The 19,011-nt window shown below is 51.7% G+C and overlaps 1 protein-coding gene across 1 annotated transcript in view; it reads left to right on the plus strand.

Moving 5' to 3' along the window:
• The window catches only part of SHB (SH2 domain containing adaptor protein B), a 136,488-nt gene that overhangs the window by 85,041 nt on the left and 32,436 nt on the right, over positions 1-19,011 (plus strand). The window contains exon 3 of the mRNA XM_046023452.1: positions 2,448-2,663. Within this exon, the coding sequence (XP_045879408.1) occupies positions 2,448-2,663 (216 nt within the window). The remainder of the gene's footprint in view (positions 1-2,447; positions 2,664-19,011) is intronic.

Raw genomic sequence — 19,011 nt, forward strand, 5'->3', positions numbered from 1 at the left:
ACAGGATTTTAGGCGTGAGAACCATATAATGAGGTTTTTTCCCATTTTGTTCCCTCTCTTTCTAAAAAGAGAAAGCGTTTGCCAAAGAAAGTATCTCTGCGTGCCGCTTGCCACACACATACACACACACACCTCGGCTCACTAGCACTGGCTCATGTCCCTTCTCAGCAGAGGGAAAGCAGGCCTTGTGCTAGGCGCCCAGCAGGCAGTAGGACCTACCTGCTTGGTTTGTTCTCATTCATTCTTTTCATGTTGATCCACTGTTTTTAGTAAAGGATGATGTCTTATGGGTGATGATATCAATGTTTTCTCATAAATTTATGGACTCTAAAAAGTGAGGCAGCATAAGCAAAAATAGAAAGGAATCACCCAGGCAGTACTTGGGAACAACACAGTTGTGAAGCTGGTGTGTGACTTCATGAGCTCTGGGAATGTTACTGTCCCATCAGTTACTGTCCACACTAACAGCACGGGCACAACATCAGTTGGCTTCTGCCGTGTCAGGGCGTGTGCGTGGGGAGTGTCGTCATTCCCGTGAGCTGGCCCTGGAACGTGAAGCCCAGCCTAAAAACAACGCTCTTGCTCAGAAGGGCTGATGTCACCAGGTGTCTCGTCAGCTCCTCTTCGAAGGCACGTAAGTCCCTGGCCTTCTACCGTGTCTTTATGCCGTTGGATCTCTAATTTGGTAAATGCCTCAAGGGTCCTTTTAAGGGGCATCTGGGTGGCTCAGTCAGCTAAGCATCTGCCTTTGGCTCAGGTCATGATCCTAGGGTCCTGCGATCGAACCCCAGGTTGGGCTTCCTGCTCAGTGGGATCCTGCTTACCCCTCTCCCTCTGCCTGCCTATTCCCCCTGCTCATACTCGCTCGCTCTCTCTCTCTCTCTCTGTCAAATAAATAAATGAAGTCTTAAAAAAAAAAATGGAGTCCTTTTAAACAGTTCACTCTCAACAACCCTCACCCCTTTTATGTCAAACCCTGCCTCTCTTCCTCTCACCTCCTTGGACCCAGTACTCCAGCAGAAGTGGACAGTGAATAGACAGAGTTTTATTCCGCCTCATAAAGAAACAAAATTCTGACATGTGCTACAGCATGAAGAACCTTATAAACATGATGCCAAGTGAAACAAGCCTGTCCCAGAAGGACAAGTACCGTACAGTTCTCCTTACATAAGGCATCAGATTCAGGGAGACAGAAAGTAGCATGGTGGCTGCCGGGGCTGGGGGAGGGGCACATGGGGAGTTAGAATTTACTAGGTTCAGTGTCAGTTTGGGAAGAGGAAAAAGTTCTGGGAATGGGTTGTGGTGATGGCTGTACAACAGTGTGAATGTACTTCGTGCCACTGAACTGTATCATTAAAACTGGTTAAAATGACAGAGTTATATTATTACCACAGGGAAACAGAAGGGCAGTGAGTCTGTCTGTCTGCTCCAGCTACCCCGCCTTGGCTCGCCTCGGTCCTGCCACAGGGAATGCCAGCCCTCCTGTGTTCGCTTGTCAGAGTTCACGTGTCCTCTCTCCCAACCTGCCTCGTCCCTTATAGGCCCTGCACTGAGCCCCTCTGCCATGGGAATTCTGGTCATTTAGGTGCCTGTTACACCTCTTCAGGAAGCAGTGGGCTTCCTCAGAGCAGTCCGAGCGAACCCCTTCCATATGCCCCTTGCAGGCCCTTCACACAGTGGTGGTTAGGATCAAAGCAGGTAATGGGTGCCCCCTGTCTAGGGCCTGGTCTAGATGGGCAGTTACCCTTCAGCCCACCAAGGGCCAGACCTTGGCATCCTTTCCAAAGGATTAAGAGTTTTTCCCCCTTCTTTAGCAGTGAAGCTGGACATGTGCTCTCAAGTCCCTCGGATGTGCTCATTGTGTCAGAAGATGGGCAGGCTCTGGCGGAAGCAGAAACACAGGGACAGGGCTGCTCGTGGGGCTTTGTAGGGGAGAAAATGGTGGTCCTGGCGAGGCTCTGGACTTGTTAGCTGAAGGAAAACTGGAGGCTCGTTTGGCCTAATTTCATTTTTCAGGTAGAGAATGAAAGTCCGGAGGATGGGGAATAGTCCTTGCGGGGAAGACCCTGTTCATCCGTAAAGCAAGGGGCTGAGGGCTATTTCTGTTCCAAGCTGATGTCAGAACACCTGGAAGGTCATGTGCACATCTGGGCCCTGCCCTTATAGACCACAGTGAAGGAGCAGATGGCGGTGGCAAGCCTTCTGGTTCTCTCTTCAGGTCCAGGAGCCTGAGATTGTTGTGAGGAAGCCTTGCCCTGTGAGAGCAGAGACGCTGCCTTCAGGGGGTGGGGAGGGACAGTTCAAGCTCAGAAACAGGGTCCTGTTCCTGTGCCGTTCTCCCCTTCTTGGCTGGTGACTGAACTGCTGTGGGCATCACCTGGCACGTCCCAGGTGAGGAAGTCCTTATACACCTGTTACATCTCTGCTTCCTTCCTTTTTGCCTGCAGAGTTTCAGAGGCAAGAAAGCGTCCGGTCTCAGCACAAAGGCATCCAATTATACGACACCCCTTATGAACCTGAGGGCCAAAGTGTTGACTCAGACTCCGAAAGTACGGTCAGCCCCCAACTGCGGGAGAGCAAGCTGCCCCAGGACGACGACAGGCCTGCTGACGAGTACGACCAGCCATGGGAGTGGAACAGGGTCACCATCCCAGCTCTGGCAGGTAAGGAGCCAGTGTCCCTGCTCAGAGGGGGCTGCTGACCCACACTCAGTACTCACCTTCAGTAAAGGGGGTACGGGCACTGGTCCCTCTTGCTAAGGTAAACCATGGGGCTTCATTTGAGAATCCACTTGAGCTGGGCTGTCCTCTTTTCTAGTCCACCTGGGCCCCTCAAAGATAATGAGGGTCCGAGAGGGAAGGGAGGCCAGGTCGGGCCAAATGGAAACCCAAGGTCTGGCCCCGAGGGCCTTGGTTCCAGTCTCCCTAGTCTTCACAGATGGCCGGATGATCTCATTGTCTGACTGTCTTGGTCCTGTTGGTATTGCTCTAATTCACTGAAGCCAAAATTTCAGAAGGAATTTTCTTACCAATTAGAAGAGGACCAACCTGCAGAGCGTGGCTCCTGCTGGGCCTGAGGGAGCCCTGTGCCTCCATCTAGCTGTACAGCTGTAATAGGCCTGCAAGCACCCAGGGTCACTGCGTCTCCTGTCCCAGCTTGGGCACAGAGCCTAGGCATGGGCGCATCCTGACCTTAAGCCAGCTCTTGGCCTGGCCAAGAATGACTGGGGTGCCCCCCTCCACCTCACTCAGTTCTGCAGAATCTAGAAATCTGTCCCAGCACCAAAACTCCACTCATACAACCTTTTGGAAAGCTCCCCGCCACATGTGTCACGGGTCTTAAGCTGATGTGCACAACCTTTGATTCTAAGCCCAGCCTTTAGCATCCATGCCAGGGTTATGATTGAAAACTCAGAAAAGGCATTATGATCATACAAAGTGGGAACAGCCTGAATGTCCAGCAGACAGAGATTGGTTAAATGGAATACCGTACCGCTCCTCACAGGCGATGTTGATGAAGAGTTTATAACAGCTGAGGAAAATGTTTCGGCTTAATGTTAGGTGAAAAGCCAGATGCAAAAGATTTCTTATGCATCTAAGAGTTTAGGAATGTGAAAAAAGAGGCATTGAATGACTCATTTAACTCTTGCCACGTTGAAAGTCCAAAAGGATGGTTTTTCTTTTCTTTTTTTTAAGATTTTATTTTCTTAGACAGCACACGCACACAGGAGGAGCAGCAGAGGGAGAGAGGGAATCCCAAGCAAGACTCCACGCTGAGTGTGCGGAGCCTGACCAGTCTCATGACCCAGAGATCATGACCTGAGCCAAAATCAGGAGTCTGATGCTTAACCAACTGAGCCACCCAGGTCCATAGGGGAGTTTCTATTTTTAATTTAAGTTTCATTTTTGCCTGAAATCTCCCCTTTTCGTGCATAACTAGACCCTTCCTTTCTAGCACCCAGCAGTGGGGCCTCTGCCCTACCCCCATCCTGATCCCCTCAGTTGATGTTCTACCTATTCCTGCCACATACTACTCATCAGTTCCCTGGACGGAGTATGTTGTGTGCAAATCCCATTCTTTCTGCCTAAATGTCCTTCCCTGCCATGGAAAAAATGCTATGCCTCCTTCCAGACCCAGCTAAATATTGCCATCTCTGTGAGCCCTTCCTGAGACACAGCCACGCATCCCGAGGGCTTTTCTGCTGCCTTTCTAGGCCTGTTGAGTTTATTGCGCTCAACTCTGGTAGAACATTTCTTTCATCATGTGGTTAATTCTTTTAGGTGCTGGTCTCTGCCTGCCAAGCTCTGAGCGCCTGGCCATGAGCCAGAGGCAAGCATAGTCGTGTGGTTGAAGGTCAGGTTGCCTCCGCGCATTTCACAGCCTCCTACCTTCCCTTGGCACAAGGGAATCCAAGGACCACCCCCTGTCCTGGCATGGCTGATAAGGGGCTTTGCTCCTCCTGGGCGTGAGAGGAGCTGGAATGGGGCCAGTGCCATCCAAGAGCTTTTTTTCTGCGAACACCGTTTTGATTAAAGGACTCATGTGGCAGCTCTCCCAGACATCTAGGGCCTTTGGTGTGGGATAGCACTGCAGACAGGTGTGGGGCCTCCCCTTGGACTGACCAGCAGGTCACTTGAGGGTGGTGGTACCTTTGATGCTCTAGCCTGGTCTGGCGCCATGCTGCGCAGGACATGGTCCCTGGAGGAGCAGCTTCGCATCCCCAGGAGCTGGTGAGAAATGCAGGGTCTCAGGCCCCACCCCAGAGCTATGGAGTCGGGATCTGTTTTAACAAGGCCCCCAGGTGATTCATATGCATGTTTTGTTTTTGTTTTGGTTTGGTTTTTTTTTTTGACAGACAGAGATCACAAGTAGGCAGAGAGGCAGGCAGAGAGAGACAGGGGGAAGTAGACTCCCTGCTGAGCAGAGAGCCCGATGTGGGGCTCCATCCCAGGACCTGGGATCATAACCTAAGCCAAAGGTAGACGCTTTAACCCTCATATGCATGTTAAAGTGAAAAGCACTTAACCTACAGGACCTTAACCGTTCAAGTTAGGAGTGATATGTGGAAGGGCCACCTTCCAGGTAAGGACAATGAATTGAAACAACTCACCTGGACAGCTTGAGTGCTGCTGGGGTTGCATTTTTAAACCCAGAAGTGTGGCGTCCCAGAAATGAAGGACCGTGTTCCCATGTGAGTCAGTAGTGTGTGTGCACGCGCATGGGTATCTCCACGTGCACACGCTTTAGTAAGTCAGTGGTGTCGTCAGGGAGCAAGGCCATGCTTGGCTAGCCCCTTTCTTCTTACAAGACCTGTTTGAAATGTGCCACATGGTTTTTCTGGACTTTGAGGAGCTCTCTGATGGGTCCTGGGAGCCCGGGGTTCAGGATCTGTAGCTGGGGAGCCTCTGTGTGGGATTAAAACTGGCTGGGCAAAATCATTACTCGCTCTTTCCACCTCCTGTGTTCTCTGGTTCTGCATTTTTAGCCCGGATGAGGGAACCTGGGCAGTGTTTTCAAATTTCCAAAGGGTGTGGACTGTAAGGGAGCTCCGAAGGGCAGCGCTGGGCCCCCCAAGAAGGAGCCACAGGGATTCAGGGTCCACGTGAGTGGGAAGAATGTGCTCTCTACCTGGCAGTATATCATGAGCTTCCCCTCGCTGGGAATTTGCAAGCAGAAGCTCAATTGAGGCAGGCTTGCTGGTAGAGGCTTTGCCCAGCAGTGTGGGGGTGGCCTGTCCCCTCCAGGATTGCTTCCACGTTTCAGCACCCCACCATGCTAACCAGAGACCAGGGGTGGGGGGTTGCTCTAAATTATCTCCACGATTCAGCCTGTGAAGCAAAAGTGCTTACTGCCTAAGTGCTGTCCAGTATTGCATTCATGGAAAGAGGCATATCTCGAAGGTGTCCTTTGGCATCTCCGTAGAAGTAACCCTTCCCAGCAGACGAGGCTTTGTAGAAGTTAGACCCTTCCCAGCTAAGCCATACTCTGAGGCTCCAGGGCTGCTGCCTCGGGAAGCCTCGATTATCACTCCCTAGTTGTCATGAGAATAGCTGTCACAGGGTGTGAGGTGGTTCTGGCTTCCTGGGAATGAAAATCTTCCCCCCTCCTAGAATTCTGTGCCCAGGTGGGTGAGAAATACCACAAGGTCTCCAAAAAGCCTTGGGTCTTCATTGCCTGCTCTTCCTCCCAGAAGCCGACTATGGCCTTAGCCAGAGCCTCTAGCCACCCAGCACGGGAAGGTTCCTTCCCGTACACGTGGCCTTTGTTGATCCCAGCCCCCAGATAGATGACTGGTCAGGTTTCTGGCACTGCTGACTCTTAGGAACAGGCAGGCTGCGACCCCACGGTGCACAGAGAGCTGATATGACTGCCGTCACGCTGTCAACTCCCTTCCCACCTGGCAGAGACACCTGCCTTCAGAGCTGGTGGTTTTAGTTCCTGGCTTGCTTTGACTTCACCCCCAGAAGTCTTTACAGCAACAAATTGCAAGGTGGCAGGAAGGTCTAGAAATGGCCTTCCTGCCCAGCCCTACGCCATGGCTCTGTGGAACTCTCTGCCCAGTGCGGGGCAGGAAAAGCAGCCTTGGGGGATTCCACACTGGGGGAGGCATGGGTTGGTCTGAAGGGTCTCATCCACCCTGAGCCGTGGCAGGGTCTGTGACATGGGCAAATGGAGCCTGCAGAGGAGGTGGCCCCCAGGGAAAGGCAGAGGAGCTGGGAGCATAACCTAGAGAAGCAGACATTGGCTCTGGGTGGTATGGATTAGTGTCTCAGTGTCCTCACATCTCTGAGGGGCCACTGGGAGGACAGGGATTGAACCTGTCTTTGGAACCTTGGATTTCTCGCCTGGAAAATGTGCCCATTGCAGACGGTGTCAGTGAGCCTTAAGGGAACCACATCACAGAAGTACTGGCCATTGAGCACTTTCTGCCTCCATTATCTCATTGAATCCTCATAGCCACCCTCTGGGAAATGAATTTCCTCATTTAACTGATAAAAAAGACTGAGGTCCAAAGAGAAGGGGCCCATGGCTAGTTAGCCACAGAGCCAGGATTTGTGAAGTCCAACTCCTGACCCCAGCCCGAACCCAGTGGATGTCTAGGCTCCCTGCTGCTGTCAGAGATCCTGCACAAAATGTGGTTGGAACCCACGGGTGTGCTGCTACAAGCCTTTCATTGCCCTTGTACAGATTTCTCCCTCTGGTAGAAGACTTTACTGGGATGTGTGTTCCCATCTAGAATGGCTTCAGCAGAGGATCCAGTAGGAGCCCTGTCCTGAAAGTTCGTACCAGGATGGGGCAGGGGGTGACCATACCCATCCCATGGGTTAGTCATGCTCTGCCACCGTCCAGCACAGGGAGGGGCTCCCACACCATGGCATCCCACTCTTCCTTGTCCAGCTGGGGAAACTGAGTCCCGGATAGGTGAGGAGAACTGCCAGGGACCTCATAGCGGAGTCAGACAGGCCATCCACTATGTTTCCTTTTAATCCAATGAGTAGAGTTAACAGCCACATTCTTAATGATTTATAATTGCCTCTGAGAAGCAAATGATCAGAGTACTTGTTCAAGGAGCCGGGCGTCAGGGCATCCTTGAAATCTTAAAAAGGAACAAAGTCTTCTCATTTTCTCATTTTCCACCCACTGAAGATTGGTCTCCATTGAAGCTACTTTTCAGACAACGCCCTAGGTTCAGCTGGCTTCAGGACTACTTCCCAGCAAAGAGAGAAGACAGACCTAAAGAGAAGACAGTGCTAAACATAGTTATTTTGGGAATTTGTCTGTCTTCCCCACTAGCCTCTCTGCGAGTCGCTCTGTGCTCAAAAGCCCTGGACAGTGTTAGGCGTGCTGGGAGTCCATGGAGCGGTAGACGGAGTTTGACAATCCTACGTCCATGTGCCAGCTCCACCACTCACCAGCCGTGCCACTTCAGACAGGCCGTTCAGTCTCCCTGAACCTTAATTTTCCCATCTAGAAAAAGGGGATACTTAACTACTCTTGTCACACCATGTTTCTGTAATGATCACAGGAAAAAGGTCTGGATGAAAAGACTTTGTAAGCCCTAAAGGGTCACACATGAAAGAACGGTTATTGGTGCTCAGGGGAGGTTTACTGTATTAAATAAAATTTAATTTAATATTAAAACAGTACTCCATGAAGAGGTACCTGGAAGGCACATAGGCCCCACTTAGCAGAGCTCGTTCCTTGTTGCACCTGGCACTGAGTAGCATGGGTGCCGTGGAAAGCAGTACTTAGTAGGGAGTCCTGGTCTCCCTTCCTGCAGTAGTTCCAACAGTGAGACACCCAGCGCTCCCATTCTTTGTTCAGTCCTTCGCAAGGATTGGGCCACTGGTCCCTGGGTGTGAGAGGGTCCCCACTGCCTTTCTCCCCTGTCTCCCTCCCCATTCTAGCCATGGTTGGCTTGCTTAGGAGCAAGTAGCGGACTCACACAAAGGAAACATTAAATAGATTGTTGGGTCCCACTTCTCAGAGTTCCTGATGCCGTAGGTTCTGGGGATGAGGCATGAGAATTTGCATTCTTAACAAGGTCCCAAGAATTGCTGATGCTGCTGACCTGAGGACTTTTGCTTGGAGCACCTACAGTGTACCTTGTACATGTTATGTGTTACAGGTACCGGGGTCAGAAGGTAGAGAGAGGGGATGTTACAGCTCAGCTTAGTGGTATCCACACTACCTCCTCCAGGAAGCCCTTCCTGGACATGTGCAGTCCCTTCTCCACCCTCACCCAGGTTGGGCTAGGACCCCTCTGTCCCAGGGGTGCATAATGGAAAGCCAGATACAGACTTGCAGGGGGGCTACTAATGCTGGCTTGATCATCCCTTACCCAGGAATCCTCTTGAGTTTTGACACCTTCCCAGCCTCATCAAGTAAAGCCAAAAGGGCAGAGAGAGGGCAAGTAAGGTCCTGGGTATGTCTGTTTCCTAAACAATTGTGAGTCATCTCCAAAGCAGCTCAATTGGCTAATTTCAAATAATCCTATTAAGGTAAGGGGGGAAATGGGGAAAGGACAGGAAATTAACATTTAGTGAGCACCACTGATGAAGACCTGCAAGGTGGGTGTGGTTTCACTGTCATCACACAGATGACAGTACTCAGGCTCTGAGAGAATGAGCCCCTTGCCTCCAGTCACACGGCTCATGAACCCAGGTCAGACTACCTGCAAAATCTTTGCTCTTTCCACTGCTGCCTTGACATCTCAAGTGCAGAAAGGGCAGGTTGGAACATTGCCTCTACCTTGTGTTAGTGCCATGTGCTTTTGGTCATGTGGAGGCAGAAGCAGGGGTTCCCACTCCGTGCTCACCTCCTGACCTGTCACTATCTAACACAAAGGCTCTGGAGCTGGGAGCACGGATATTCTGTGCACCAGACACTTTCTCTGGGCTTGCTATTCCCATCGAGCCCCATGATTCATCCTCATGCACTCCGAACAAACAGGCTCAGCCTCTGCAGAAGGTTCCTCAGGGAGTCTTAGACCTGCCACCATCACTTGGCACACCCAGACCCACTCCGCCGCCTCCTTACTGTTGGCCCCAATAGGGTTCCTGTGAGGCTTCCTGTCTCTTGCACAGCTTCCCAGAATGCCTTGGGTCTGTGAGGAAATTAACAGTTTTGTTTGTATGGGGAGCTTTTTGCCAGGTAATGAATAACAGTTGTAATTAATGTTTAACACATACAGACAGCAGGTCTGTGGAGAAAAGGGGGGTTTAAATGACTATGAAGAGAACCGGGATCGCTCGCTTCCTTTGGCTAATATGTTACTGAGGGACAGGTTTTTCCAGTTGGTTTTTCTACTTGACATATGAATGAATTCATTTAGTAGCCAGAAAAAAAAAAAAAAAAAAAAAAAAAAAACAAGAAAAGAGAAAGGAAAACACTAGTGTTCTAGTGTTTAATAGCTTTGGTTTGTCTACTAATGATATTGATAGATAGATAGAAATGTTCCTTCTAGTGCCTTTGTCTCCTGTGTGGGGAAAAAAAAAAACCACACAAAGATTTGATAGACTCTTTGCTATTCTGTTTGGTAGGGCAGAAATCTTGTGGATAGAGATTGTTGGGGCTCTGTGAGGTCAGAGACTCTGCCTGCCTCGTTCCACCTGGGCCCCTGCCTAGATCCGTGCCTGGCACATAATGAACATGCAGAAATGTGTTAAATGACCCAGTAAGTCCTGTCTCAGGAAAACCAACCCCATGATTTCTTCAGGACACTAGAATACCTGCGTAATGAGGCAGCCTGCTCCCACAGAGATGGTTTATTTTCAAATCATTCTTTCACGCCGTACGCCTGTCTTCTCCCACACAAGGCTCCGGGGGGGACCTGCAGCTGGAGGGGCATTTTTGCACGACCGGTAATTGCCCCGGTTGCCCCTTCTGGTCCAAATTCCTTAGGAAGAAGCTGAGGGTGTGTCCACACTTGTCCGAGCGTTGATTCAGGTGTCCAGATGCTGAATTGTATGTGGAGAGAGTCTTGTGCCAGTGGGTGGCACGCGGGCCCCTGAGAGCCATCCACTTGGCTCGTCCCCTCCTGTCGCTCTCCCTTTCCCTCACTGCCCCCCCCCCCCCCATAGAGGGATGGCAGCAGAAACCTATACACAGTTTGCCTGGGGCTTTTGGGCTCCTAGATGGGGAGACACGTTTCCACAGCTGCCCACCATGCAGGTCCTCTGAGGCTCATGGATGGGGGTAAGTCTGGCCCTGGGATTCTGATTGTCAGTATAAGCATCAGGAAACACGCTGCATCAGACATGAGCAGGCATTCCATCTGAACAGGTGAGCCCGGCCCAGAGCTAACAGAGTACGCAGAAACTCCGATGACAGAGCCACAGGGTCTGGGTTTGAAGCCCTTTGCTGCCATTTGTTAACAGGGTGACCCAGGGCAAATTGCCTGTTTCTTTATCTTAAAATGAGGTCGTAGTTCATGCTGAGAGTTGGGACAGTGAGTGGTCAGTGGACGCTGGCTTTTGGTACCACTGTTGTCATGAACTACTATTTTTTGTCCAAGTTCAGATCTAGCTGTTGCCTTGGGCCAAATCAGTCCCATTTCCAGCCCTCCGATTCTCATCTGTAAAATGGGTTATGACAATAAAGATGGCTTGCTTTGGCAGCTGTAAAGTTCTCTGCATTTGGATCATTTCACCATTTCCATTAGGATTTATCCTTCTACTTCCCATAGCTGAGCAGCAGCCCTTGGGGTAGGGGTCTTTGCACCAGACACTGGTGCCTCTTTCCTGTGGTGGGTGCAGAATAAGGGGACGAAGACGCCCCTCCCCTCACCCCACCTTGTTCCAGAGCCTCCTTCCCCAGCCCAGGCTTAGGTGTGCATGCATGGACAGTGTTCCTGGAATCCAGATGGCGTTCCTGGAACCCAAGCGGCATCCCGGCGCCTGCCTCACAGCCTGTCCAATGCCCTGCTTCTTGGGGAGTCACCGCTGCCTCCTTTGACAATGAAGACCTCTGTTCTCAGGCTCTGCCCACGAGATGTGGCAGCGTGGTGCCCCGGGGCTTGCATGCGTCTGGGAGGTGAACACAGAGGCCTCTTGTTGGCAGTCCTGGAACACAGACCAAACATTTGCTGAGCCGCCTGTTGTCTTACGGATACATGAAGGTGCAGTTCTCACGCACAGGACAGGGTTGGGGGGAGGTGGAGAGTGAGGCCTGCCCTTGAACTGGAAGGCAAAGGGGCCTCACCTCTCCAGGCTTGTTTCTCCATCTGTAAAATGGGAATTCTAATACTGATGGTGCGGGGAGGAGTAGATGAGGTAACTCAGAATGTGTGTGTAGAAAGTCGAAGCAGCAAAGCCGTTGTCATGGGAACAGTTTCAGGCAGTTGCAGGTGTTCGCACATTGTCATGAAAGTCTGCGGTGTTTTTAGAGACTCCAGGGATCACGTGGTCCACTCCAGCTTCCCAGACCACTGTGTTGTCTCCCTCCTTGCCCTCTCTGGGGGGCTCACAGCTGCCTGGGCAGCAGCTCCTTGTGTGCCTCTCCACCCCTGCCCTCCCCACTCCCTTCCACCACCCTCCCCCTCCACACACAGACCCACCAGAGTGGAGGTCTGGCTGTTGGCAGAATGGAGGGATCAGTGCCAAGGACTGTGTGGAAGGGGTGCCTTGGCCACCTTCATTCTGTTCTCTGTGCCCTTGTGTTCTCAGGCCCCTTCTGGGAGCCACGTGTGGTTTGCAAAGGCGCCCGTATATTCATTTCTGCCTCACCCACAGAAGGCCTAAAGAAGCCTCTTCAGTGGGCTGAGCACTCCTTCCAGGCGTCCTGTTTTCGGTTGTCTAATACTTGTTGCCTCTGCTTAAAGGACCCTGTCCTCTGTGGATAGCTGGTGGATCAGAGACTCCAGGCCAGCCAGAAAGCTGCCGCCACTGAGCTTGGAACACATCACAGGTCTCACCTGGGGCCCAAGGCCCCAGGGCCCCATTTGCTCCTTTCTAGCTGGCTTTGAATGGTCCCTGTCCTCTCGGGCCACTGTCCGCATCCTTGGTCAGCTGGGAGGACTGGAGGATGTTTGCCAGGCCACTGACTTCTTTCCCTGCCCCTCCCCAGGGAATGGTACTCCTAGGGTACCCCTCACCCCCAGGTGATAGGAGGCCTTCCAGGGCTTAAATCCCAAAGCAGAAGGGGAGCAGGTAGGAGCTGAGGCTGGCTGCTTGATGTGGCAGCCCACTCGTCTCGGCTTGGGAGGGCTGCTGGCCTGCACCAGGCCTTGTTTCTAAAACCTGGACAAAGTGCCCTGACATGTCCTGGGCTCGCTGTGGGGGTCAGAGGAGAGTGTCCCATCAGGCCTCACATATGCCTCCCCAGACATAGATAGCCCTTGGTAAAAGTTAAGCCATCTTCAGAATGTTTTAAAATAAGTTGAGGAGATAGTCCAGCTACCAAGTTTCCTTTCTCCATTGATGCATAGAGGTTTTACAATCCTGCTGACCCAGGTGGAGATTTACTCTTTTGGTAGACATCGAGCATCTATTGTACATCAGGCACTGTCCTTGGCATTGGGGATTCGGCTCTGAACAAAGGAGAATATGTCATGCCTCTTGGACCTTCCAGCTCAGTCAGGACTTAGAGCCGAGGCTAGGGAAAAAGAAGGTGGTTTCTTTCTTTTTTTTTTTTTTTTTTCTCTAATTATTAATTATTTTTATTAACATATAATGTATTATTTGCCCCAGGGAAGAAGGTGATTTCTGATGGAAGGCACTCTGTCCTCCTCTGTACATGAGAGGGGAGTATTCAAAGCCTGGGTGTGACCGTGGGGAGGGCATCACCACTTACAGGGGGCCCTGCCTGGACTTTGGTACATCATCTGTTACTAACTACCTCCGTAGTGATCCTTTATGGTGTAAGTGTAGATGACCGTGTTGTACAGAAGAGATAGTTAAAGGTCAGAGGAGTTTAGAAACTTGCCCAAAGTCACACAGTAATGGCAGAGGCAGGACTCAAACAGGGGTCTAAGTCTAGAGTCCACGCCCTTTCCATGATGCCAAGCTGCTGTGGTTCCTTCATTCCCTGGCCTTATTGCAGCCCAAAGGCCGTTCTTTAAAGTCAGCTGCATGTTAACCATGAGGAGAGGTTCAGTGGAGGCTGAAGTATGAGGCCCACCTCCATCCGGTTCTGAAGAGACACCTACCTACAACACTACTGGAGACTGGGTTGGGATCAGACAATGGCACAGACCAGGGGATGCAGGAATAGAAGAGAAGGGAATTCTACCTGGGGTCTAGGGCGAAACCTCTCCTGGGAGGTAGCATTGGAGTTGAACCTTAAAGAATAACAAAGATTTGTGCGCCCGGAGATGGTGAAGAAGGAATCCAGAGGGCAGACAAAGCAAAGCAGAGCCCTAGGGACGGATGATGGATTTGGGGACTGGCCATTCTATGTGCCTGGAGCCTAGGGCTGGGTGTGGACCCCAGCAGGGGAAGATGAATCCAGAAAGGTGGGTTGGTTCCTAGTCACGGAGGGTCTTGAACACTAGAGCAAGAAGTTTGCCCTCCATCCAGGGGCACTGGGAGCCAGCAAGGGTTTGTGAGGCCTGCAAAGCTGTGCTTTAAAGGCCCTTTGAGGGGCGCCTGGGTGGCTCAGTGGTTTAAGCCTCTGCCTTCCGCTCAGGTCATGATCTCAGGGTCCTGGGATCTAAGCCCTGCATCGGGCTCTCTGCTCGGCGGGGAACCTGCTTCCTCCTCTCTCTCTGCCTGCCTCTCTGCCTACTTGTGACCTTTCTCTCTGTCAAATTAAAAAAAAAAAAAAAAAGGCCCTTTGGCCTTTTGGAATTTGTTTTCTCTGGCCAGCCCCGAATGATAAACAAGAAGGAGCTGGACCCCAAAGGAACACATTTATTTCATCTAAGCAAACATTTACTAAACACCCGTTTCCATAACAAGGACAGCAAGGTTTAGGGGCAAACGAGAGATTGAAAGAGAAAGAGAATCAGTGCCAGGCGCCTGCCCCCACAAAACACCCAGGCTGACTGGGGAGGAGTGGGAGGCAGTGCCCGTGGAGCTGTGGGCCAAGTGCCAAGTGCTTCTGAGGAGGAAGGGGCTCTCAGCAGGCAGTATAGGGGACGCTTTGTGGAGAGGTGGCTTTTTGCCAGGTCTTAGAAGCTTCTAGATGTCATGGATGGAGCCAGAGGCTGGTATTTTCAGGTCTAGAGGTGGGAAGTACACCACAGACCAAATGAGGGAGGCACAGCCCCTGCCTGACCACAGGGAGGAATGCACTGAGGAGTCAGAGGGGAAGCTGACCCTGGTGACCCACAGGCCTGGGCTCAAGCCTTGTCTGCCCCACCCCCATCCCACCCCTTAGCTCTGAGACCCTTTGAGGTAAGTTCTTTCTCACCTCTGAGTCCCCATCCCTCACCATAACCCACAGGGTGGCAGGGCTATCCATTATTGGCAGTGACTAAACTGCAGAACCGATTGGTATAAAATCTGTCCCACAAGTAGGAAGGGGACCACCAGAGTTGGAGGCTAATAATGTGGATGGAGAAAAGACTTCCTCAAAGGGCAGTAGTGGGGGCACCTGAGCTGAGTCTTTAAAGCTGAGGCCTTTCGTTAGACCAGAATTTTTGGAAAGACATTTAGGGCATCGAGAAGGGGCTCCTTCACCTGCCCTGGAGACAGAGGCTGGTGGTACATCAGTGGGGCTGTGTCTCCCATTGCCTCCCAGGGCCTGGTCCTGCCCCCCTGAGCCTCTTCTCCCTCCTGCACAACTCTGATTCCATTTGTAATTGCCTATAGGTGCAATTAATTAGGTCCTGTCATTCTAATGACTCACAGGGGTGGCATATTTTTTCTCTAAATGCAGATACTCTTTTGAGGGTTTGTGTCTTTATCTTTTGCAGAAAATCACTAAATTAAAAGAATTGCCATTTTAAATTGCAGATTAAAGAGAAACTTAATTAGAAGGAATGAAAGCAGTTGTGTTTGGAGCTTTTGTTCTTAAATTTTTTTTTTCTTTTGCTGCTGAATCACTGCACTTGGAGTTTGTGTATTATTTTAGGTGAAATGATTTGCCTAATTAAGCCTGTCATTCATCACCACCTGTTCCCTCTAAAATATATGGCTATATTATTAAGCTTGCAAGCGAATGTATAAATTAATTCAGTGGGGAATTACAGTGTTGACTGGGATGTTATTAGGTTTTATCGAGTTTATCTGGTATGAAAACCGGTATTTTTTTCCCAATAAAGTGAAACAACAGCTCATTAATTTTCTTCAGTCATTCATTGGGTACCTGGTGGGTTGCAGGCATGTCCTAAGCTTGGGACACAAAGGCACATGTTGGTACAGCCCCTGCCCTTCAGGGGCTCACAGGGCCTCAGACCAGGAAATTGGCCATTAGGAGGCGGTGATTCTGGGGAAGGGGTGAGGTCAGGGAAGGCTTCCTGGAAGAGGTGGACTCCAGAGTGGAGTCAGTTAGGCGGAGAGACTGGTAGAAGGGGCTGGGGTGGTAGTAATTTAGGCAGAAGACAGGGCCTCAAAGTGGCCATGGTGAGGCCTGAGGCCGGAAAGGCAGCCGGGTCACAGGCTTTGCTGAAGAGTTTGGGTTCCTTCTGTAGTCTGTGTTCGTGCTTCGTGCCTGTCCTCCCTCTTCTGTGCCAGGAGTTATGTGGTGGGGTTTTATGTGGGCAAAAATCTTCAAATCCTAATTTTAGTCAGAGGTGAATATATCTTCTAATTCATTTGGTCTCTCTCTCTCTCCTTAGCCTATGGCAATACTGAGCCTAGAACCTCATCTCCCCCCAGTCCCTTCTTATATCATGCTGCTTCACTGCCCACCTAGGACCCGTAGCCCCCAGGGGCGAGGGGCCTGCTGAACGGCCTCCCCTCCATTCCTGACAGAAAGTTAGCAGAGGGAGGGACCAGGGAAAAGTGCACACTGGTCCCATGGTCCCTGGCCCCCCTCTTCTGCCATACCCCAGATCTCCTCTTGATGGAGCATCACACGGGGCCTTCCCTGGCTAAGGCTGTGAGTGCCAAGTCCTATTGAAGTCACCTCCTACATCCCCCGCCATCGTGGAGAGATTCAGCCTCCATTACCTTCCCTAACTGGTCTCCCTGGTTACCACCCCACATCCTATCTCCATCACCAGGCAGGGATCTCTCTGAAACCCCAGCTGAGAATGCCATTCCCTGATTAATCCATCCATCGGATCAAGACCCAGCTCTTTAGAAAAGGGCTGTGTGACCGGGCTCTGACCTGACTACCTGATCCCAGTGTTCACCCCAACCCAAGGTCACCCATCTAGGACCCTGCAAGGCAGATGTCTCGCCTCTACCTAACACCCCCAACCAAGAACATATATGCCATTTGACTGGTTGCTGTGAGAGCTGGTGGGGTTCAGCAGGAGGAGCCCTGGTGGGAGAACCAGGATGCTGGAAAGCCAGGCAGGGGCGCACGGGGACATGTGTGGTGGGGCCGGAGCTCCGGGCTTTACCCTCTCACTGCCACTGTGCAAGCCCAGGTTATTGGCCAGATGGAAGAGGGCTCCCTCAGACACCCAGCCCCAGGACCTGTATCTTAGAAGGGCCTTATCATTGCTGTCTGTCCTTATGGTTGGGACACAGGAAAGAACTGTAGCCCAAGAAGAGGGTGGCCCCCAGTGAGTCCTCTCTCTGTCCCTGCTCCACACTGCCGGTCCTGGCCTCATGGGCTGGACTGGGGTGGGGTCTCTAGGTTGGAGTTTGGCCTTCATCCTGCTTCCTCACAAATTTTCATTACAGTTTTCTGTGAATCTTCACCTCCTGGAGAATGCCAGCCCCATCCCTCCAGTGCTCAGGCCATAGGCCTATAGCCTCTCGAGCCTCTCTCCCCCACACTCCACTGCAAATATACAGACAAGGCCTATCGGCCTGTCCTGCCCTTCCATCCTCACTGCTCCCCTTGTGCTGCTCGCTCTCTTTCAATTAATCAACTTTTTAAAGAGCAATTGGCGCTGTTGAGCAGAAAGTGCAGGCAGTTCCCATCCTCTCCCCGCCCCCGCCCTGTCCTCCCATCTCTTTTCAGCACAGCGGTCCTGTTCAGAAGTGCGGGTCAAAACCCACCCCATCAAAACATCAGCGTGGCTCCCCATTTCTCAGAGAATAAAATCAAATTCCTTTCCAAGACATGCGCCCGATGACCTAGCACTCCTTCCTCCCACCACCCTCTGTTCCCCCTGGACTGTGTTTCTGTCACCCTAAGCATGTTCCCACCTCAGGGCCCTTGAACTTTCTCTTCCCCCTGCCTGGAATGTCCTTCCTGGTTTGGTCCACAGCAGTTATGCGGCTGGAATCCCGGTTATCGTGTCTGTCCCCACTCAGACTCTAAGGCTCACGGGCAGGGATTTCTGTTTTGTTCACAGCTGTTCCTCCAACGCTGAGCTCGCCTGGCACGTGTGAAGGAGGGTTGAGGAGTGGTGTGGTGGCATGGACAGGCCACCCGCCACTGCCTCATTCATGAGAATGAGCACATACCCGTGGGTCCAGCATGTCTAGAGCCTTCCATGGGCAGGAACCTCCCTTCCCATTGCTTTCCGTAGTGGTTAATGGAGAAGAGTGTCTTGGAGGGACGACAATGCTTTGCAGTCCTGATGGGTGATGTCGCTCACAGGCTGAGACATAGAACAAGTCCATCCACATTCCACAGTCCCATAGATAGCACGCCACCACTGGCCACCACCCTCAGGGCTGGGGTTTCCTGCCACCTTCATGAATGTGAGGTTGATAGCCATTGTGGCTTGCCAGGGTAGAGGACAGCTGGCCACATCTGTGCTTGCTCTTTGGAGAGGAGATTCCTGCCATCACGTTTCCATGGGCCTGCAGCTGGACCTGGCTTTGGGAGCCGTGTTCCCTAGGGCCTGGCCCATTCATCCAGCGCTCTGTGTGCTGGACCCTTAGGATGTCTTTTCTCTGATCTTCACAGTTCTGTGGCAGGTAGGAAATGGAGCCTCAGAGAGGTTGAGTAGCTTAGCCAAGGCACACAGCAAGTTACTGGCAAGCTTGGAAGAGGAACTCAGGTTGGTTTGGACGCGTATGTGAAGTACCTAGTACCATGTCCACATTGAGCAGAGATGATGATCAAAGTAAATATTTTATAATAACATCGATTGAGCAACGACTACATGCTGGGCACTCTGCCAAGATCTGGGTGCCTTCACCTGAATGCTGCCATCACGCAGCAACCCCATAAGGTGGGTACAGTCATCACCCCTTATAGAGGAGGAAACTGAAGCCCGGAGAGATAACTTGCAAGGGGGACTAACTGGTCTCTAGGAATGCTTCTGGCAACTCCAGGTTCAGCTCAGTATCTTTGGGGTCCTGCCCTCAAGAGGTATCCTCCCCAAGCCCGTGGAAGTGCTTGATACTCTCACAGGCCTAGTCGGGGGAGGAAGCTTGCAGTAGGGCCTGCCCACTGTGCTGTGCACTGCTTCAGCCTCACCTGGCGCTGGGCCTGGGACAGGGCTCGCTGTGTGGGGGGCCCATGCAGAGGGCACTGAAGGAAGAGAAGCAGATG

The sequence above is a fragment of the Meles meles genome, chromosome 11 (assembly GCF_922984935.1).
Source record: "Meles meles chromosome 11, mMelMel3.1 paternal haplotype, whole genome shotgun sequence".
Taxonomy (NCBI): domain Eukaryota; kingdom Metazoa; phylum Chordata; class Mammalia; order Carnivora; family Mustelidae; genus Meles; species Meles meles.